The sequence below is a fragment of the Hylobates moloch genome, unplaced genomic scaffold (assembly GCF_009828535.3).
Source record: "Hylobates moloch isolate HMO894 unplaced genomic scaffold, HMol_V3 SCAFFOLD_15, whole genome shotgun sequence".
Classification (NCBI taxonomy): domain Eukaryota; kingdom Metazoa; phylum Chordata; class Mammalia; order Primates; family Hylobatidae; genus Hylobates; species Hylobates moloch.
Window position 1 is genome coordinate 47,411,893 of NW_026652290.1, and position 22,511 is coordinate 47,434,403.

Here is a 22,511-nt window from a genome sequence, read left to right on the forward strand (position 1 = left end):
GCAAATATGGTACATCTGTAGCAGAATATCATGCAACTCTGAAAAAGAATGAAGATGCTCTCTAGGAATGAATAATGGAAAGCTCACCAATAGCAAGATGCAGAATGGTATAATTGTGTGACACCTTTTAATTACAAAAAGGGAGGTGTGAACAAAGAATACAATCTTTTTTATTAGTATAAAAAACTTGGCTGGGTGCGATGGTTCACGCGTGTAATCCCAGCACTTTGGGAGGCCAAGGCGAGTGGATCACGAGGTCAGGAGATGGAGACCATCCTGGGTAACATAGTGAAACCCAGTCTCTACTAAAAAACAAACAAACAAACAAACAAAAAACTCTAGGCCGGGCGCAGTGGCTCACATCTATAATCCCAACATTTTGGGAGGCCAAGGTGGGAAGATCACTTGAGCCAAGAAGTTTGAGACCAGCCTAGGCAACATAGGGAGACCCCATCTCTACAAAAATTTCAAAAATTAGCTGGGTGTGGTGACATGAGCCTGTATCCTAGCTACTCAAGAGGCGGAGGTGGGAGGATGCTTGAGTCCAGCACACGGAGGTTGCAGTGAGCTGAGATTGCAAAACTGCACTCCAGCCTGGGTGAAAGAATGAAACCCTGTCTCAAAAAACAAAAAACCAAACAGACAAACAAAAAACCAACAAAAGAAAACCTCTACAGGGATGCATGGAAACAAAAGTGGTTGCCTGTGTGGGACTTGTACATAGACAGGAAGTGGGTGAATAAGAGCAGAGAAAGGAGTGAGACTTTTCACTGCACACTTTTTTTTTTTAAAGACAGAGTCTCACTCTGTCACCCCGGCTGGAGTGCAGCGGGCACGATCTCTGCTCACTGTAACCTCTGCCTCCCAGGCTCAAGTGATCCTCCTACCTCAGCCTGCCGAGTAGCTAGGACTGCAGGCGTGCACTACCATGCCTGGCTAATTTTTAAAAATTTTTAGTAAAGACAGGGTTTCACCATGTTGCCCAGGCTGGTCTCGAACTCCTGAGCTCAAGCAATCTGCCCGTCTCAGCTTTCCAAGGTGCTGGGATTACAGGTGTGAGCCACTGTGCCTGGCCCCACTGTATCCTTTTTATATGGTTTTGATTTTTGAACCAGTTAAATATATTACGAACGCAAAATTAATTATAATAACTGAGTGGGTGACCAGCACTAGGGTTCCCATCATGAGACGGTGCCAGAGAGTCTCTCCAAAGTAGGTGTGAATCAGAATTCACAAAACCCAGGAAGGCTGGGTCGCCCGTGGGCATCCCGTTTCACCTCCTCCCTCAATAAACAGGATCTGCGGAATCGTTTGGTTTCCCACCACAAGGGGGCGCATGTGGGCTCTGCTTAGGGCAGCAGCAGGTGACCTGAGCAGGGCAGGGATTAGAGAAACGATCCAGCGGGCTGAGACAAGCTAAGGTGTCTCAGGAGCTCACAGAAATGAACTATAGCTCGGCTGCTAGAAAATGCAGCAGTGGGCCGGGCGCGGTGACTCACGCCTGTAATCCCAGCACTTTGGGAGGCTGAGGCGGGCGGATCACGAGGTCAGGAGATCCAGACCATCCTGGCTAACATGGTGAAACCCTGTCTCTACTAAAAATACAAAAAATTAGCCGGGCACGGTGGCGGGCGCCTGTAGTCCCAGCTACTCGGGAGGCCGAGGCAGGAGAATGGCGTGAACCCGGGAGGCGGAGCTTGCAGTGAGCCGAGATCGCGCCACTGCACTCCAGCCTGGGCGACAGAGCCAGACTCCATCTCAAAAAACAAAAAACAAAAAAAAAAACAAAACAAAACAAAAAACAGAGAGGAAATTAGATGTGAGTCTGAGAGCCCCACCCCTGCCAAGAGGCCCCCAGCCCTGACCCCAGGCTCCCCCACTCACTGGGCATCCTCGCCCTCCAGCAGGTGGCGGTAGGTGGCGCTCTCCTGCTCCAGCCACGTATTCATGTCCGGGAGGATCTTGTACTCCTGGTTCTGCTGCTCCATCTCGCAGCGAAGCTGAGCCAGCTGCTCCTCCACGCTGCCGATCAGCCCCTGGATGTGGGACAGCTGCATGCAGTAGCGGTTCTCTGTCTCCGTCAGGTTGCCCTCCAGGGATGCTTTCTGCAGGACGGCAGGAAGACCAGGGGTCAGTGAGGGTTGTCAGGGTCCTCTTCTGGGCCCACCCCCATGCACAGGACTGTTCCTACCATGCTGAGCTGGGACTGCAGCTCGATCTCCAAGGCCTGCATGGTGCGCCGGAGCTCCAAAATCTCGCTCTTGCCGCTCTGCACCAGCTCGCTGTTGGTAGCCACCTTGCAGTTCAGCTCCTCTGTCTGCAGACAGGACACAGGAGAGGGTGGTGTGAGCCTGGATCCCTCTTCCAAGTCAGGCCTCTTCCCAAATCTAACTGTGGAGAGAGTGTGCCTTCTCACCAGCTTCCCACGTCCCAAAGCCCAGAAACATGCCATTTGAAATGTTAACTTGTTATGGTTAATCCCTGCGTGTGGGAGGCACAGACCGGAAACGAGAACCAGCCAGAACATGTAGCCTGGCTCTTGGTGCTAGTTCCTGACTTCTTGAGAGAGAGGTGGGGACTCCCAAGGTCTTCACCCTCTGCCTTTATTCTGTGGGGGCTGCCTACCTCCCCACTCCCCCCCCCCCGATCCCAGCTTGAGCTCAGCTCCAGGTCTGTTGATGCAGTGGGTGACCCTGTGGTCCATGCAGCTTGCTGAGGAGGGGGCACCTCCAAGACACCTGGCTGTGGGCTTACTGTCAGTGCTAAGGCCCCTGAGCCCCAGCCCCTAAGAGAGACCTCTGGCCTGCAGCAGCCCCCACCTTGCTGAAGAACCAATCCTCGGCATCCTTGCATTTCTTCTCTGCCATCTCCTCATACTGATCACGCCTCTCGTTCAGGATGCGGCTCAGGTCCACGTCTGGGGCAGCGTCCATCTCCACATTGATCTCACTGCCCACCTGGCCTTGCAAGGCGTTCATCTCCTATGGAAAAAGGGGATGTGGATGTGTGAACCTGGACCCATCCTGACCTCTCACTCCCAAGTCTTCCCCCACGAGGGGACCCCACTCCCCACAAGGACCCCTCCTTTGTTCTCCCTCTGCTCTATCTGGCAAGCCCCTCTCTGGATGGGTGGAGCAAGAGGCACTTTGGAATTCTTGAATCTGCCTCTGGGCAGGAATGTCTGGGAGAGTTGGATGCCCAAGGCTGGCTCTCAGGTGTGGGCTGGAGTGGCAGACCTGGAGTTCCTTGGCACAGATACGACATCACATCATGGGCTTGGATGGGGTCTCTGGGACAGTGTGTGGAGTTGAGAGAGGAAAAGGCCAAGAATGAAACAAGGAAGAGAAAACCTGGAGAAGAGAAATCATCAAAGTGTGGCAGGAACACGGGGGTGCCGAGACCAAGACAGAGGGATGCAGTGAAGCCGGGGAGGAGGGGGCTTCAAGAAGGGGCAGGTCAGCTGTGTCATGTGGCCAGAGAGCTGAATTCAGATGAGGCCCCAAATGGTCCACTGGATGTGGTACTTGAGATGTCATCAGGCAACCAGGAGAACACAGCAAAAGTGACATTATGCCAGTTCTGGGTCCAGTCTTGAAGACTGGCACATTTCACTTCCTCTTTCTTAAAATGGGCTCTCTTGGGGCCCTCCCTCTGAGACCCAAGCACCCATGCTGTGAGAATCCTAGCCTAGGATATGTGTAGCCTCTCCAATCAACAGCCCTGGTGGAGTGGCCAGCCCAGAGTCAGCATTAAATGCCAGTCCTGTGAGTGATACATCTTGGAGACTCTGACTTAGTCATGTTTGTTTATGGCTGAAGCCCCATCCAGAAGAACCTCCCAGCTGAGCCCAGTCAACTCATAAACTCATGAAATAACAAAATGGTTGGTTTTCACAAGCCAAAAAAAAAAAAAAGTGTCATCAGAGATTCCACGAGAAGAACTTTAATGGCTTGATGGGGATAGACCCCTAATGAAGAGGGATAAAGCATGAACAAGCATGTGTATTGTGTGAACATAGGCATGTGTGCAGGGAGGAGAGACAGTGTTTAGAAGGGCTTCATTGAGGAACTTGACTTTGGAAGGACTGCTCATTTCCGTTCACTATTTAAAAGGTCCCATCTTTGCCAGGTCTCAGGCAAATTTCCTACCAGGAAAAGCCTACCCACAGCTTGAGCCAGTGGCTTCATCAAAGATCTTGACCCTGTGATCAAGCAGTCTCAGGGCCTTAGGCAGGGAGCAGCAGCCTCAGGCTCCAGTCCCAGCCCTTCTACTTAAATTATTGGGTCTCAGCCGGGTGCAGTGGCTCACAACTGTAATCCCAGCGCTTTGGGAGGCCAAGGCAGGTGGATCGCTTGAGGTCAGGAGTTCAAGTCCAACCTAGTCAACATGGTGAAACCCCATCTCTACTAAAAATACAAAAATTAGCCAGGCATGGTGGCACACACCTGTAATCCCAGCTACTCGGAAGGCTGAGGCATGAGAATCACTTGAACTGGAAAGGTGGAGATTTCAGTGAGCTGAGATCGCACCACTGCACTCCAGCCTGGGTGACAAAGCGAGACTCTGTCTCAAAAAAAAAAAAAAAATTGGGTCTCAATTTCCTCCTCTCCAGTGCGAGGTTAATGGCACTTCACCTGCCAACTTCTCAGGGCCATTGCTGGAAAGAAATAAAATGAAGGATATAAAAACTATCAAGGCAAAGGCTAATGTAAAAGATTCTCCTGATTCCTATTCAAAGGGAGGAGGAGGTTGAAGGAGGAGGAGGTTGAGGTCCAACCAGAAGCTGGCAGCCTCCTGAAGCTTTGACAGCACACTTCTCTAAAGGCAAGCTTAGGAAGATCACGGCACCCACGGGGCTTTGAATCTCACTAGCAACCTCTGGAAACCCTTCCATTCTGCTCAGATTGACATTGTGCTAAAGAGCCTGCCTTTGGCCCCTTTGAGGGCTTCTTGGATTTGCAGGGAAAGTTAGGGTCTGCTTCTGTGACCAAAATCAGAAGCCATTCTACAGCACCTGCTAGAAGAGCTGGCTTCCCTCTCTATCTAACATAATGCCATTTTCTACCTCCAACATCTGTGGCTTGAAACCTGTGCTGCCTTATGGCATAGAGGAGAGAGCACCAGAAAATGAGCCTAAAAAAGTCAGAAGTTCAAAAAAGAGAACCAGAAAACATTAGCACCTTTATCCTACTGACCTGCAGGAAGCATCCTGCACCAGGACTGTGAGGAAGCCAAGAGAAGCCGAGAGCAGGCATAAGATGCAAAACAGAGTAAAATAAATAAAAGTCACGCATCGCGTTAGGGAGAGGGTCCACGTGGCCAACCAATGGCAGTGGGGCAGCCCCTCCTGACGGCTGCAGCTTTAGGGGGCCTTCAGGCTGGTTTCCATGGCACCCGTGCCTTCATAATCCTCACCCAAGCGGCTCTCCTTCAGCTCACCTTGCGTCACCAAGCTGGAGGAGAAATGAAGTAAGTGTGACAAGTATGCTGATATCCAGAGAGAAATAGAAGGTGGGGGAAGGAGGGAGGTAAGCCCAGGGGCTTCCTCCAGGGCAAGTGGCTGGGGTCCCTGCCTGGGGCTCTGAGGGCATTTCTGGGGGAACAGGCCTAACCAAACTCTGATTTCGAAAAATCCAGGGATTCAAATACCCAAAGGATTTGGAGAGAAAAGTGATCTGAGCTCCTGTGTGCAGATGGTCCGGTCTTATACAGCAGGTCCCTGGGAACACAGAACCCTGAGGGACCAGGCTCCATGGCCACCACGGTCAGGTCTGATTGTGCTCACTCCCCTCCAGGCCCCCGGCAGAAAGTTCAGCCTTTATCTCCATGCTGGCATATGAGCTGTGCTGTGTGGCCTGTATTCGCTGTGTGACCTCGCAAAGCCTGTGCTCATCTCTCTGAAAAGATACTGGGTTGTTCTGAGTATTGAAAATCCTATATTTAGATGTTCCCAGCTCATGCCTAGGACATAGAAGGATTGCAGAAAGCTGTAGATTTTTAATATACCCATTTCATTGAAGTACAATTTACATGCAATAAAACTCACTAATTTTAAGTATACCATTTGATGGATTTTAACGTGTATATATAGTCAAGGAACCACCATGCAATCAAGATAGAGAATGTTTCTATGATGCAAAAAAGTCCCTCCTGGCCCTCTGCAGTCAACCGTCTCCCCCCATCTTGGCCCCAAGCAACCACTGATGGGTTTTCTGTCCCTAAAGCTCTGCCGTTTCCAGAATGTCATACACACAGAGGCCTCTGTCTGGCTTCCTTCACTTCGCACGATGCTTTCAAGGCTCACCCACATTGCTGCATGTACGAGTAGCTCCTTCCTTTTCCCTGCTGGATAGCATTCCATCCTTTGGATTAAACAGTAACTTTCGTGTGTGTGTGTGTGTGTGTGTGTGTGTGTGTGTGTATGTGTGTATGAGACAGGGTCTTGCTCTGTTGCCCAGACTAGAGTGCAGTGGCCTGATCATAGCTCACTGCAGCCTTGACCTCCTAGACTCAAGCAATCCTCTTGCTTCAGCCTCCCAAGTAGCTGGGACTACAGGTGTGCACCACCATGCCCAGCTAACTTTTTTTATTTCTTGTATTTTATTTCCTGGGTTTTTTTGTTTGTTTGTTTGTTTGTTTTTTAGAGATGGGGTCTCACTATGTTGCCCATGCTGGTCTCAAACTCCTAGGCTAAAGCAATCTTCCTACCTTGACCTCTCTAAGTGCTGGGATTAAAGGCGTGAGCCACTGCACCCAGCCAATAATAACTTTTTAAATATTTTATTATGTTTAATGATACTTGAAGTCCACCCTGAGTCCTGTTCCCCTGTATAATACTCTGCTGTTTCTTCTTGGGTTCATCTCAGAGGTGTCATCATGGTCACACCTTCCTGGCATGTTCCTGAGCTTTTTTCTTCACTCAAACCCAATAGTACCAGCTGGTGGGGAGAGGGGTAGGGAAGGGGTGGGGGTGGGGGTCGCCCACCCAACCCAGGCTCACCCCCCCATCCCATGTGAAACTGTGCCCACCCGCCATGGCTGCACCCATGGATATCACCAGTGGGACAACAGTGCAGGTGTGGCCTTGCTGCAGCGTGCCTGGTCCACCTAATGCTTTCCCAGCCCCTGCCTGACTTTTACCAAATCTATCCTTTCTTTCTCAGCCCTAGAGCCCCACAGAGAAGGTGACGTGGAAGGTCCCCACAGAAGAATCCAGCCCTCTCCATCCACTGATTTCTTTTCTTTCATTCATTCAACAAGAAATTATTGAGGGGCTTTCTGTGCCAGGCACAGGCCAGGGGCTGGGTGGCAGGCAGAGGGGCAGCCTCCAGGGCCACGGGGCCCAGCCAGGCCCACCTCCATCACCTCTCCTTCCCCGCCCCAGACTCGGCCCAACAGGCAGGACTGAAATGAAACCTCGCCCTTCCGGCATCTTCCAATTTCTTGCTCTTAGATCAGACCCTGCACAGCAGCAGACAATTGAAAAGGACTTCCGGGTGCCCGCTCACACTTTCATCCTTCTTTTCTCTCTCCCTTTTTTCATCTTCTTTTTAAAAATGCTCTTTAATAGTGGGAAAGTTAGCATGAAAAGGAGAGAAAATGAGGCTTGAAAAGAATATGTCTGATGTGCAGCAATTTGTTCACCTGCGAGAGGTTCTTCCCCTCCTGAACCTCGCTGCTGAGGGCCCAGCACTGCCGGGCGGCAGGAGGTGGGAGGCGGCTGGGAAGCTACAGGAGGCCCTCTCTTCTGCCCTTCTGAAAGCAGAGGCAGAAGGCGGGTCAAGGTAAGAGATTGGCCTCATGACAGCAAGTAAAGTCAGGGTCATAGAAGACCAGGGTCACCTGCCATGTTCCTCTGGCATCTGTTGGAGCCACACTAGGGACCTGGAGAATTGTTCACCATAAGACATTTCCTTTCTTAAGGCAAGAGCCTGGTGTCCTGCGTGGTGGGGAAAGGGGGCCTAGAGTCAGGGAATGGGGTTCCAGCAGGGCAGATTCGGGGCCTGGTCATCCCAGGACTGGGGCCACCATTGTGCCCTCCTTCCTACTTGGGCTCCAGTCACATACCCTACTGACCTCTGGAAGAGCCAGTCAGGTCCCAGCTAAGGATCCTTCCCCAAGGATCCCAGCTGGGCTTAGGGTTTCAAGAAAGCCTCAACCGGCCTCCATCCACGCTGCGCTAGACTGACCCTGCTGCCCCCTCCCCTTATTCAATGAGAAAGCTCAGGACCCACATGCAAGACAGAGCCTGCAAGAGAAGACCCCCGTCGAGCTCCTTTCCTGCAAAGGAGACTGTTCTCTGGCTCCTATCATGAAAGGCAGGGAGGCAGGGAGTCTGGGCCAAAGTGCCCACAGGGCAGGGGCTGCCAGAGCTTGTTTCCCTGGGAAATGACAGAGGCGTGCAACGCCTGCGAGCCTGGAGTCTTGGCGGGCTGGACGGTCCAATGGTTAGACAGTGGACTCTGGGCCAGCTTGCCCGGGTTCAGATAAAATCAGATCAAATCCATTTGTTTCTTATTAGCTGTGTGGCCAGGACTAGAACCAGACAGAAACTGGGGGTGATTATAGCGGTGCCTCTCTGAGTCATTGTACAAGTTACCACCCATAATGCACTTGGGATGGTACTTGGCACACAGTAGGTGCATGGAGAAGGCTGGTGTCCCGAGCTCAGCATCATTATTCAGCCAGACCCTCCCCTGCATAGTAGCGCCCACCCTGCTGGCAGGATAGGAGGATGGAGGATGGGCACTTCCCCCTCCCCTTCTACCTGGGGCAGGGAGAATCTGCCAGGGGTGCCCCTGCCCCTGAGCTCCGGCCTCCCCCACCACCCCCAGTGACAGAGACAGAGCTGGAGCTGGGCTGGGTAGCAAAAGCTGCAGATGGGGGGCTGGGCTCATACCTCAGGGTTGCCCCACACTGCACAACTCTGGGGATGCCATTTACATCAACAGCCCATGGTGGCCCCTGCCCAGGACCAAGGCACAAACTCTGGAGGAGACAGGCCAGGGTTCCCCGAGATGCCGTTTGCCCACCAAAGGTTGCTTCAAAGGCCTGAAGAATAAGCCTGACAAGGCAGAGACAGAAGCATGGGCCTCAGCCCATCGGCCTGGAAGCCCGATTTGCCGGTGGGCCCAGCCCAGGGGGATATGGGTTTTCCCTTCTCCTGGAGCACAGTGGCCTAGTTTTGTCCTGGAGACTGAAGAGACCCAGAGAAAAGCTTCATGCTGTCCCTCCCTCAAAGCCCTCTCACTCCCACACGTCTCCGCACCCCTCCCCAGAGACCAGAGCTTCGGGAACCCCAGCGAGAGTGTGGTTTCCTCTCAGCCTCGCCCCTCAGAGACTTCCTGTCAGCAGCAGCTGCAGCCAGGCCAGCTATCAGCCGGTCTTTGTGAAACCTCCCTGCAGGTGGAGACAGACAGAGACAGGGCACCAGGCCAGGCCCCTTCCAGTGGAGGGGGCAGCAAGTGAGCAGGGGCGGTTAGAGGAGTGGGAATCACAGGGGAGAACAGTGACTAGGGAGAGTGATAGAGAAGTGTGTGCCACTGCTGTGTGCATGTGCAAATGTGCATGTGTGCACATGCGCATGTGTGCTGCACGCTCGTGTGTATAGTATGTGTGCAAGTGTGTAGGTGGGTGTGTGCAAATGTGTGAGCAGGCGTAGCCGTGTGCAAATGCATAACTGTGCACTGTATAGGCACTGACACTTGTCAGTGTACAAGTGCTGCTTGTGCAAGTTTGTGGCTGTGTGTGCAAATGCATGCGAGTGTGTCAGTGCCTGTGTGCAAATGGGTGTGTGCAAGTGTGCAGGTGTGTCAGACAAGTGCAAGGGTGTATTTCTGCAAATGCACATGTGTGCAAGTGTGTGGGCATTAGTGCAAATGGGTGCTAGTGCACAGGTGTATGGGTGTGCAAGTGTATGCAAATGCATATATGTGCACATGTGTACAATGCTTGTGTGTGCAACTGTGCACATGTGTGCAAGTGTGTGTGTGTGAGTGCCCTGGAAAAGAGAGAGGGAGAGGAGGAGAGAAAGAAGAGCAGAAAAATACCTACGGTAAAAGCCAGTACTGCCCAGCAGACGTGTCCAACGGAGAGCACCAAGAGGCAGAAACAGCCTCTCTTTGTTCCTGTCTCAGTAGCGGGCATAGTAGCAGTACAATGACTTGTGTTGCCTGCCTGGCAGATCACACAGATCACAGATGCCTCCTCGTCACAGGATGTGGTCGCTGCACCCTGTCCTAACTCCAGTCCTTTCCCTCACCTTCACCAGCTAACCTCTTCCCTCCAAGCCCCCTCCCCTGATTGCTGTCAAGGTCAGCAGGCCCCCACCCTATCCATGAGGGAGTCAAGGGTAGTATCTGCTCAACGCTGTCACTCCCTGTGGGCCAGCTTCTCCTCGCCCAGGAACGAGGGGATTTCCTGACTGTCTCTTTAGGGAGGGTGACGTAAACTGTTTTGCTAGTGTGGAGCCAAAGAGCCTTCCAGGCCTTCATTTCTCTAGATGTGGAGCCCTTTGGGAATGAGCATAGCAGGCTTGTTCCTGCCCAGCATCTTGGAAGATCTCAGACTAGTGCTCCCTGTAGGTGCTTGGGACCTAAGAAACAGAGCCCTGCAGAAGGACTGGCAAGACATGTCCCGGGGTGGCCAGTGTTTCCAGCGGCGACACTTGGGATTGAAACCAACCTTTGGAGAGTGAGAGACCTCACAGCACCAGCTGTGCCACTGACTGGGAAGTGCCCAGCCTTGGACCTAGAGTGGGAAAATGGCCTGGACATGAAATGTGTGGAGACCTGACACCTGTGCTGGCCCCTGCAGCAGAGGCAGAGGCCCAGGCCTGCTTTTCCCAGGGCTCTCCAGGGAGTCCCTGCACAGCCCTCAAGAGCCTGCCCTGTGTTATCATCCTCAAGGTCAAGAAACTTCCTTGGGGGAGTCTCCAGAGACAGGCAGCCTGGTCATGCCCTGACAGACCCACCAACTCTACTCCAGGACCTCCGGATTTGGTCCGGGAGTCGAGGCACAGGGGGGTCTGTCATTGAACCAGCCACCTGCATCAGAGCCGGGTCCACCTCCTCCTCCATCCTGCTGAGGCTCTTTGAGCCTCAGTTTCCTCATCTATAAGGTGGGAGGTGAGGATGCCCAATTCAGTGTCTGGTGAAGACAAAATTTATCCCCTCGTCCAGGGCTGGCCTGGAGCAGATCCTCCCCCTTCCTCTTCATCTCGGCCCCAGGACAAGCATGGCTTCCCTCTCTAGACTTCCTCCCTTGGAGCTCCAGGCACTGAGGACTGGCAGATCTCATTCATCTCTCTCTCTCCCTCTCTCTCTTCCCCCCTCCCTCCCCCCTCTGCCTCTCTCTCTCTCCCTCTCTCTCTCCCTCTCTCTCTCCCTCTCTCTCTCTCCCCCTCTCTCTCTCTGTCTCAGAATGTCACATAGATATTCCTCTCTCCTGGAAAACTTTCCTGCCCCCAAGCCCCCATGGGGTGCCTCTTCTAGGGGCTTGCATGTGTCCCAAACTTTCCCTATCTTCCCATCAATCGTGGTGAGCTAGAATTATCTGATAATCTACCTGCCTCTCTCCTGGGCTACACTCCCCTTGAGAGTGAGACTGGGTCCAGTAGACTGTTGTATGCCTGGTGCCCAGCACAGGGTAGATGTCCATGAAATATACATGGACCGGTGACCGATTGAGATTGAGACCTGACTGGAAGCATCTTCCAAATGGCTGCTGGGAGAGCAGCCCATCCGGCACCCCAGCTCATGCCCCATCCCCCACTCCTCCAGCTCCTCTCCTCCCAAGTCCCTGCCATCACAGCCAAGCTCGCGCTCCAAAGCAGCTCTGCCATCATCTGATGCAGACTCCTCAGCTGTTGCCATGGAGACCAGCCAGCAGTGAGCTCTGTGCCCTCCTTCTGCAGGAGCTGAGCAGAGCATGGGGGCACCCTGAAGCGTGCAGAGAGAACCCATCAAGGAGGAGGTGGGGGGAATGCGTGGCTCTGCGTCCAGGCAAACCTGGAGTTAGGCCCCATCTGCCCCTACTCTCCTTCCTACACCTGTGACACCTCAGGCAAGTTGCTTCATCTCCCTGAGCCTCCCGTGAAATGCAGAAGATCCCAGCCACACACTGTTATTGAGGGATGGGATTGACCCATTAGGGTGCGGGGCTGTCTCCGCGTCATTTTGGTGTGCCAACCCTGCCTTGGCTTTCTGGGGACTGTTTTGAGTGTTTCTCTCCCCTTGACCTTTGTGTCCAACTCTCCCCACCTCAACTCAGATGAGGCTGAAGGAAGGAGAGACTCCATTCCCACGATAGCACAAAAAGATTTTCTGTGGCATTCGAAAACAAAGAAGAAGCCTACAGGTTTGTTAACCAACTTTTGAACTTGGTCTGGCCCTGAGGGCCACTAATGTGGGGGCCACATTGGTTGCTTCCTGCAATGAGCTAAGGGCTATGGGCAACTCTGCTCACGAAGAGCTTAAGGCGGCATCTCACTTGCAGGACAGCCTCCAGGTCTCACTGGAGTCAGGGAAAGTGATGGTTGTCCTGTCTCCTTGTTGCTTTAAATGGTAGCTATCTCTGAAGATGGCTGAATGTCCCTGAGCCCACTGGGGACTTTGGGGACAGAAACATGCCAAGATGCTACAACCGGCCCTGAGCACAAAGCCACCTCTCTAGCTTTCCATGCTCAGCATTAGTCCTGGCATGGAGCTGAACACCTGTGTCTGAGGCAGGCCCAGGCCCTGATGCAAAATGTACCACCCACCTCCTTCTGCCAAATGTCAGCTCGACCCAGCTGCAAGGCAGAGAAAACTTGGCAGTGTTCCCAAAGGGGACAGGAAATTGTCTCTTTTGTTAAATGGATGGATGGATGGATAGATAGATGGGTGGATGGGTGAAAGGGTGTGTGGGTGGGTGGATGGATGGATGGGTGAATGATTAGATGGATGGGTGGATGGAAGGGTGGGTGGGTGGTGAATCGGTGGGTGGGTGGATAACTGGATGGGTGGATGAGTGGTTGAATGGGTGGATGACTAGGTGAAAGAATGGATGAATGGATGGGTGGGTGGATGAATGGATGGGTGGGTGGGTAGGTGGATGAATGGATGGGTGGGTGAGTGGATGGATGGATGGGTGGGTGAGTGGATGGATGGATGGATGGGCTTGTGGGTGGATGGATAGGTGGGTGGGTGGATGATTGGATGGATAGATGGATGGATAGATGGATAGATGAGCGGATGCGTGGGTGGGTGGGTGGCTAGAAGGAAGGGAGGAAAGGAAGGAATACAAGAGTCATACTTCGTGTAAAGGCCCACAGAGGTCAGGAGTTCGAGGCCAGCCTGGCCAACACGGTGAAACCCCGTCTCTACTAAAAAGACAAGAAATTAGCCAGGCGTGGTAGTGTGGGCCTGTAATCCCAGCTACTCAGGAGGTTGAGGCAGGAGAATCACTTGCACCTGGGAAGTGGAGGTTGCAGTGAGCCGAGATTGTGCCACTGCACTCCAGCCTGGGTGATAGAGTGAGACTCTGTCTCAAAAATAAATAAAGGAAAAGAAGGAAAGAAAGAGAGAAAGAAAAGAAAGAAAGAAAGGAAAGAAAGAAAGAAAGAAAGAAAGAAAGAAAGAAAGAAAGAGAAAGAAAGAAAGAGAGAGAAAGAAAGAAGAGAGAGGGAGGGAGGAAAGAAAGAGAGGGAAGGAAGGAAGGAGAGAGAGAGAGAGAAAGAAAGAAAGAAAGAAAGAAAGAAAGAAAGAAAGAAAGAGGCCAGGCGTGGTGGCTCACGCCTGTAATCCCAGCACTTTGGGAGGCCGAGGTGGGAGGATCACCTGAGGTCAGGAGTTCGAGACCAACCGCAACATGGAGAAACTCCGTCTCTACTAAAATTACAAAATTAGCCAGGCATGGTGGTGCAAGCCTGTAATCCCAGCTACTCAGGAGGCTGAGGTAGGAGAATTGCTTGAACCTGGGAGGTGGAGGTTGCGGTGAGCCATTGCACTCCAGCCTGGGCAACAAGAGCGAAACTCTGCCTCCAAAAAAAAAAAAAAAAAAAAAAAGGAAAAAATGAAAGAAAGAAAGAGAAGAAAAGGCAAGGCAAATCTACCTGCTTTCACTACATCTGGGGAGAATCAGGAAAGTCCCCACTAACAACAAGGCCTAAAGTGGAGCTGCCGTCTGTAAAACCCGAGCAGAAGAGTCTACTCGGGTTAAAGACAGGAAGAAAGACAAGGAAACAACGGATCAAAGAGAAGAACCATCTGGCCCAGCCAGGGTCTGTCTCCTGAGGTTGTCTGGGCAACCAGGGAGTGGGACGGAGGGAGGGCGGGCCTCCGAGACTCCGTCTCAAAAAATAAATCATGATAATAAAACAAGATTAAGTTACAAAAAGAAATTACGCATAATTCGTAACGTGTTTGATGCCTCGAAAGGCGAGAGACGTATGTGTATGTCACTGTGGGCTCGTTTTCTTTTTTTTCTTTTTTCCCGGAAACTCACTTTTTAATTATTTTGTTTCATTTCATTTTTATTTTTATTTTTATTTTTATTTTTATTTTTTGAGACAGAGTCTCGCTCTGTCGGCCAGGCTGGGGTGCAGTGGCGCAATCTCGGCTCACTGCAACCTCCGCCTCCCAGGTTCAAGCGATTCTCCTGCCTCAGCTTGGCCTCCCGAGTAGCTGGGACTACAGACGTACAGCACCACGCCCGGCTAATTTTGTGTATTTTGAGTAGAGACGGGGTTTCACCATACTGGCCCTGCTGGTCTGACCGCCTCGTGATCCACCGGCCTCGGCCTCCCGAAGTGCTGGAATGACAGGCTTGAGCCACGGCTCAGGGCCTATTTATTTATTTTATTTTTATTTTCTTTATGGATTTTTATGTATGTATTTATTTATTTATTTATTTTATTTTTTTGAGACGGAGTTTCGCTGTTGTTGCTCAGACTGGAGTGCAATGGCGCAATCTCTGCTCACCGCAACCTCTGCCTCCCAGGTTCAAGCAATTCTCCTGCCTCAGCCTTCCTAGCAGCTGGGATTATAGGCATGTGACACCACGCCCGGCTAATTTTGTATTTTCAATTGAGACCGGATTTCTCCATGTTTTTCAGGCTTGTCTCCAACTCCCGACCTCAGGTGATGCGCCCAGCTCTGCCTCCCAAAGTGATGGGATTACAGGCATGAGCCACCGCACCCAGCCTATGGCATGGCATGGCATGGCATTGCATTGCATTGCATGTGTTGACTTTATTTATTTAGTTTTATGTTATTTTATTTATTTGTTTGTTTGTTTGTTTTTGCCTGATCAAACGTCAATCAGACCCAGTCGTCAAAGTGGAGCTTTCCTTGGCAACAAGGGAGGGAGGAAGTTGGAGATGAGGGCCGGGGTGGTGGAGAAGACACAGTTGCCCCAGGCTGTGAGCAGGCGGCCTGAGATTCCTTCCTCTGTGAGGCCTCCGTTTTCAGAGTAACAGTGGCCGCTAGGTGATGCCCGACGTCTGCCAATGAGAGTGTCAGCCCGGGATGAATTGGGATCGCCTGGAGGGGGATGGGGGAGGGGGAAGGATGGACGCCCCCACAGCACAGTGGGTCACCGCGCCCTCCCAGGCGATCCCCACAACTAATCGACCAGGGACCCTGGGGGGAGGCAGCCTAAGTCCCCACCCATCGGATCATCTGGAACTTCCGTCCAGAGACCAGAGACCGACTGGGAATTCTCTCACTCAAGGTCCAAATCGAAAAGAATCACTGGCACAGACACCAGGACTAAGGCAATTTCTAAAAGACTGGTTTCTGTGTTTTTGGCATATCCGTGTATTTCTGTAACACAAAATTACTTATTTTAAACGTTATGATTTTTCTCCTCCTGACGTGTACGGTCCTGTGATAGACAGACCAGGGGACTCCTCAGCTCAGAGTCCATGAGGCCAGAAGGTGACGTCCTAAATTTCTATTTAGAATGAATTTAAGCACACCAGCCAAACACTCTGCCATGAAACTGTCGGCGGGAAGACAAGCGGGTGGGGGTGGGGAGTGGAGGAGCCGGGCGTGGTAGGCTCACGCCTGTCATCCCCGCACTTTTGGGAGGCCGAGGGCAGGTGGATCCCTCGATCCAAGCCTTGGCAACACGGTGAAACCTCGTCTCTAAAAAAAACGCATAAACTAACTGGTTTCATAACCTGGACTCCAAGTTAATAAATAGATAAATAGGACGGGGGCGGTGGCTCACGCCTGTCATCCCAGCACTTGGGGAGGGCGAGGCGGACGGATCACAGGGTCAGGAGATCGAGACCATCCTGGCTACCACAGTGAAACCCCGTCTCTACTCAAAATACAAAAAGTTAGCCAGGCGCGGTGCCGGGGGGCCTGTAGTCCCAGCTACCTGGGAGGCTGAGGCAGGAGAATGTCATGAACCCGGGAGGCAGAGCTTGCAGTGAGCCGAGATCGCGCAGCTGCACCCCAGCCTGCGCAACAGAGCGAGAGTCCGTCTCGAAAATAAATAAATAAATAAATAAATAAATGTCAATAAATACATGGATTAAAATTGAAAAAAAAAAATGTAGCCGGCCAGGAGCGATGCTCACGCCTGTCATCCCAGCACTTTGGAAGGCTGAGGCGGGCAGATCAACTGGGGTCACCAGTTCGAGACCAGCCTTACCGACATGGAGAAATGCCGTCTCTACTAACAATACAAAATCAGCCGGGTGTGGTGGCCCATGCCTGTAATCCCAGCTACTCAGGAGGCTGAGGCAGGAGAATCACTTGAACATGGGAGGTGGAGGTTGCGGCGAGCCGAGATGGTGCCATTGAACTCCAGCGTGGGCACCAAGAGTGAAACTCCATCCCCCCCCCCAAAAAAAAATTAAGTGCTGCATTCTGTTATTTTTGCTTCCTACCCTGAGAAGAACATAATACAGCTGTTGTCTGTCTGTCTGTCTGTCTGCCTGCCTGCCTGCCTGCCTGCCTGCGACAAGGCCTCACTGTCTTTCGCCAAGACTGGAGTGCAGTGACACCATTATGGCTCACTCGCTGCAGCCTCAACCTCCCCAGGGTTAGGCGATTCCTCAAGGGATCCTACGGCCTCGGCCTCCCAAAGTGTTGGGGTTCCAGGCGTGAGCCACCAGCACCCGGCCCGAGTTAATACATCTGGTCTCACTACGCCTTAACCACACACCCATGAAGGACTCAAGTCAAGAGAGAGTCGGCAAGAGACTCTCAGCATTCTCTTCCGAAAGCACACGTGTCCGGAGCTCCTGTGGTTTTAGGTGGCCACGCGTAGAGGAGAGATTTCCAATGTTTCCAGAGAGGTGCGAGCCACAGTCATTCGGGGCATCCGAGCCGGAGATGGGGTTTCTGACAGCGACTTAAGGGCCAGGAAGGGCCAGTATCTGCCAAGGCCCGAGTTCCAGGGTGGGGCCCGATGGAACCCAAGGTAGAGGGAGTCAGCGGTCCGCACAGAGAGAGCTCCAGCCCTAGGCCCCACTGTGCAGACCGAATCAGAAGGAAGAGAGTCCTTCGTCCTACATGCCGCATCCCTCCACCGAACTTGGGAGCGGAAACACGGAAACCCCATGTTTCCAAACATGAGGTGACTCTCGGTTTGCAATGGGTCACAAGGGGCCGGGCTTTCCAGAGTCGGCAGGATAAAGAAGTCATTCTGGCTCGGCCTCCCCCATCCCCCGGTAACTGTCGCTGGTGACTTTAAATGAGCCGCTTGGTGTGGGGGGGGGGGGGGGGGGGGGGGGGGTGTGCCTGAGGCACTGCAGAAAGTAAGTGGGCCTGAGCCTCGAGGATGACGGTGCTGCAGGAACCCATCCAGGCAGCTATATGGCAAGCACTAAACCACTATGCTTACCGAGATGCGGTTTTCCGCGCAGAACGCCTTTATGCAGAGGTACACTCAGAAGAAGCCTTGTTTTTACTGGAGACCTGTTCTTACCGCTCAGGAAAGGCCTATAAAGCATATAGACTCTTGAAAGGACACAGCTGTACTACACCGCAATGCAAATACCTGCTTGCAAAATGTTGTGTTGATCTCAGCAAGCTTGCAGAAGGGGAACAAATCTTATCGGGTGGAGTGTTTAATAAACAGAAAAGCCATGATGGTATTGTTACTCCTATGTTATTGAGTTTGGTGATTCGGCTTGCTTTACTCTCTCATTGTTGGGACAGGTATATCGCAAGACAGATCCGCTTGCCAAAGCATCAGAGTGTTACCAAAAGGGCCTTAGTTTAAAGCCTTTCCTCTGGTATCCCTTTGAATCATTCTGTGAAATAGGTGAAAAGCCAGATCCTGGCCAAACATTTAAATTCACATCTTTACAGAACTTTAGCAACGGTCGGCCCAACTGTTGCACCACACAAGTACCTCGTCATAGTTTATGTCACAGACAGCCTGAGACCCTTCTTACGGAAACACCCCAGGACACAATTGAATTAAACAGATTGAATTGAGAATCTTCCAATTCAAAGTACTCCTCGAATACAGATTCCCCAGTATCTTCTATTGATTCAGCTGTCATTTCACCTGATACTGTCCCGCTGGGAACAGGAACTTCCATATTATCTAAACAGGTTCAAAATAAACCAAAAACTGGTCGGAGTTTATCAGGACGACCAGCAGCTGTTAGTCCAATGAACTCCAAGTGTTGGGATTTTGCCATTAGAAACCCCAGGTCCGGGAGATGGATCCTATTTACAAAACTACACTAGTATCAGACACCTTCTGTCATTGACGTGCCATCCACCGGAGCCCCTTCAAAAAAGCCTCTTGCCAGAATCGGCCGAACTGGAGCACAGTCTGTCTTCTCACAGAGTGGAAATAGCCGAGAAGTAACTCCAGTTCTTGCAAAAACACAAAGTTCTCGTCCACAAACAAGTGCAACACCTCAGGTATTGAGCCCCACTGTGGCATCTCCCCCAAATGCACTGCCTCGAAGATATTCATGACTCTTGACTAGTGACAGCTCCACAACCAAGGAGAATAGGAAAAAAATTAAAAATGAAGTGTCCACCTAAAGTCCCAAACAGAAAAACAAAAAGTAAAACTAACGAAGGAGGAATAACTCAACCTAACATCAATGGCAGCCTGGAAATGACAAAATTGGACTCTTCCATCATTTCAGAAGGGAAAATATCCGCAATCACACCTCAGATTCAGGCTTTCAATCTACAAAAAGCAGCAGCAGAAGGCTTGATGAACCTTCTTCGTGAAAGGGGGAAAGGTTATTTAGCTTTGTGTTCTTACCACTGCAAACAAGCTGTCAATATTTTGAGCCATCTACCTTCTCACCACTACGATACTGGTTGGGTACTGTGCCAAATTGGAAGGGCCTATTTTGAGCTTTCAGAGTCCATGCAAGCTGAAATAATATTCTCAGAGGTTAGAAGGATTGAGAATTATAGGGTCGAAGGCATGGAGATCTGCTCCGCAACACTTTGGCATCCTCAAAAAGATGTTGCTCTTTCAGTTCTGTCATAAGACTTAACAGACGTGGATAAAAATTCGCCAGCCAGAGGCCTGGTGTGCTGCAGGGAACTGTTTCCGCTTGCAACGGGAACACGATATGGCAATTAAATTCTTCCAGAAAGCTATCGAAGTAGATCCAAATTATGCTTAGGCCTATAGTGTATTAGGGCGTGAGTTTGTCTTCACTGTAGAATCGGACAAAGCAATAGCTTGTTTTCGAAATGCTATCAGAGTCCATCCTAGACATTGTAACTCATGGTAAGTGGTAATGAAGTGTAAAGACAAACTCTCATTGATGGTGCCGGTACTCGCTAATTGTTCTTGTTAGAGAGCTCTTTATTGCCATGAATTTGGTTACAAATATTTAAGGATGGTACGTACTGGTCAATAACGTCTAACTGAAATGTTTTCTTACGAAACGTATGTCTTTAACAAACTCTTAAATTAACTCATGATAATAGAATACCAGATCCTTATACTCAACAGTTTCAGTCTTCTACCAAACTTTTGCAGATACTGTAGTTGTCTTTTGTTTGTGTGTGTGTGTTTCTTTAGTTTTGTTACTTGATTTGTTACTTTTTCTTCGAACACCGAAATGGTGATTGGGACAAAAAGTGCTTGGGAAATTGGAAAGGAATAGCGTAATTCACTTATCGGATAATGGAAAAAAATATTGCAACAATTCACTAGTTGCTGCTTTTTGACAGTGTTCCAGTTTGTGGAGCTACTACGAAGAAGTTAGTGTACCCTTTTATTTAGCAGTATCTCTGTTTTACTGTTTTGTACTTGTATATAAGTAGACACATCGGAAATTACTACCTAGGTCATATTGTTATCAACTGAATAAAATATGAAAACGTTTGGTCCTACTTCCGCCTCAACACCATACTTACTGTTGACATTTGTTGTATTTTTCTGGACTGACTTAATAGCGTAAACATCAAGAGATGGCCGGATGTGGTGGCTCACGCCTGCCATCCCAGCACTTTCGGAGGCCGAGGCGGGCGGGTCACAAGGTCAAGAGATCGAGACCATCCTGGCCAACACAGTGGGACCCCGTCTGTATTAAAAGTATAAAAATTAGGTGGGCGTGCTGGAGGGCGCCTGTAGTCCCAGCTACGCGGGAGGCTGAGGCAGGAGAATCGGTTGAACCCGGGAGGTGGAGGTGGCAGTGAGCCGAGATCAAGCCATTGCACTCCAGCCTGGGCGACAGAGCGAGACCCCGTCTCAAGAAAAAAAAATAAAAAATAAAATACATAAATAAATATCAAGAGAAACTATAGTTCTGAAGTCATAACTCTGTGGTAGTTTTTTTGTCAGATACGGTTATCTTTGGGGTTAAGTGTTACATCAGTGGAGTTGTATCATTTGATTTGCTTCTAAATCTGAAGCATTCTATTACTAAAACATTTTTTGATTTGTGAATATGTTGTTTAATGGATTATATCTCATTTTGCTGTAGTAGTTACATTGCCTGAAAGATGGCCAAAAACGTAGTGCTAGCTATTGCTGACCAATGTAACAATCAACTTGCCAATACTGCCTTCTCTTCCGATAGCTATGTTCTCTGTCATATTTTAAGAACTCAGTTCTTCATAAGACTTGTGTTGTTTTTTATTTTTTCCCAAGTCTGGTTGATCCTTGTGTTGTTTTCTTTAAATGTGTATTGTCTGTTCAGCTATTTTGCAGGAGTCGCATTCTTAAAAGCAACCCTATCAAAAATTGTGTTTAAAGGAGGATTATTCAGATTGGCAAGCTTTTCCTCCTTTTTTTTTTTTTTTTTTTTTTTTTTGAGACGGAGTCTTGCTCTGTCCCCCAGGCTGGAGTGCTGTGGCGCGATCTCAGCTCACTGCAAGCTCCGCCTCCCGGGTTCACGCCATTCTCCTGCCTCAGCCTCCCGAGTAGCCGGTACCACAGGCGCCCGCCAACACGCCCGGCTAATTTTTTGTATTTTTAGTAGAGACAGGGTTTCACTGTGTTAGCCAGGATGGTCTCGATCTCCTGACCTCGTGATCCGCCCGCCTCGGCCTCCCGAAGTGGTGGGATTACAGGCTTGAGCCACCGCGCCCGGCCTGCTTTTCCTAGAAAGAGTTTAAATGCTGACGTATTTAGGTAGCTCTAAGTACTGAGCAACTTTAACTACAAAATAGATAGCCTTTCTTTTGTTTTCACTTTCACTATCATTAGCACAGTGTTTAATACCTTTTCTTCATCTATAACACAATTATAATGATATACGAAGCCACTCAAATAAAGCAGATATGTTGTGCTTTAAAAAAAAAAGAAGTCTTTCTGTGGCACGGCACGAGGTGTGGCTCGAATCTAGAATCTCCAGTGAAAACCAATGAAACAGGGTGAAACCCCGTGTCTACTAAAAATAAAAAAATGAGCCGGGCATGGTGGCGCTGAGGCAGGAGAATCACTTGAACCCAGGAGGCAGAGGTTGCAGTGAGCTGAGATCACGCCACTGCACTCCAGCCTGGGCGACAGAGCAAGACTCCATCTCAGAAAGAAACAAACACACAAAGCCAATGAAGGTGTCTAACTCAACGTGTCGGGCTCAGGTCTCCCGACAGGATACATCCAGCACCCGGGGGAAACGTTGAGGGGTGGGGTGGAATCCATTTTGTGGCCTCAAGGGAGGGTGTGAGAGAGAGTCCCGCAAACGGTGATGGCCTAAGGAAGCCCCTCCGCCCAAGAAGCGGTATTCATTTCTAGCCTGTAGCCACCCAAGAGGGAGAATCGGGCTCTCTACAGACCCCGCAACCCGCACACCCGGCACCCCCCCGCCTCGTGAAATGGACTCTCGCTCCGCCAGGCTCTATTCACGCCATGTGGTTTTGTAACCTGCAGCGTGTGTGCGCGGGTTGCGGGGTGTGGTGGGGGTGGCTGTGGACAGAGGAGGGGATAAAGCGGCGGTGACCCGCGGGTGCCCGGGACGTGGGACGTGGGTGGGGTGGCCAGAGCCTAGGGAACTCCTCGCCTGTCAGGACGTCTCCCCCCACCCCCGGTCCCCTCTCTGACCTACGCTCCACATCTTCGCAGTTCAGTGGGGACCT

The 22,511-nt window shown here is 50.8% G+C and overlaps 1 protein-coding gene and 2 pseudogenes across 1 annotated transcript; 1 reads left to right on the plus strand and 2 right to left on the minus strand.

Moving 5' to 3' along the window:
- LOC116484232 (keratin, type I cytoskeletal 17-like) lies at positions 1–5,828 on the minus strand. The gene is made up of 6 exons (XM_032179115.2): positions 5,786–5,828; positions 5,613–5,683; positions 2,820–2,981; positions 2,192–2,317; positions 1,866–2,105; positions 1–305 (listed from the first exon to the last, which is right to left on the minus strand). Exons 1-5 carry the CDS (start codon positions 5,826–5,828, stop codon positions 1,881–1,883), a joined length of 627 nt encoding a protein of 208 aa, XP_032035006.1. The 3' UTR covers positions 1–305; positions 1,866–1,880.
- A 3,684-nt stretch (positions 5,829–9,512) lies between these two features.
- LOC116483523 (putative uncharacterized protein FLJ46204) lies at positions 9,513–9,973 on the minus strand (annotated as a pseudogene).
- A 7,802-nt stretch (positions 9,974–17,775) lies between these two features.
- On the plus strand, positions 17,776–19,714 carry LOC116483470 (cell division cycle protein 27 homolog; annotated as a pseudogene).
- The last annotated feature ends 2,797 nt before the right edge of the window (positions 19,715–22,511 follow it).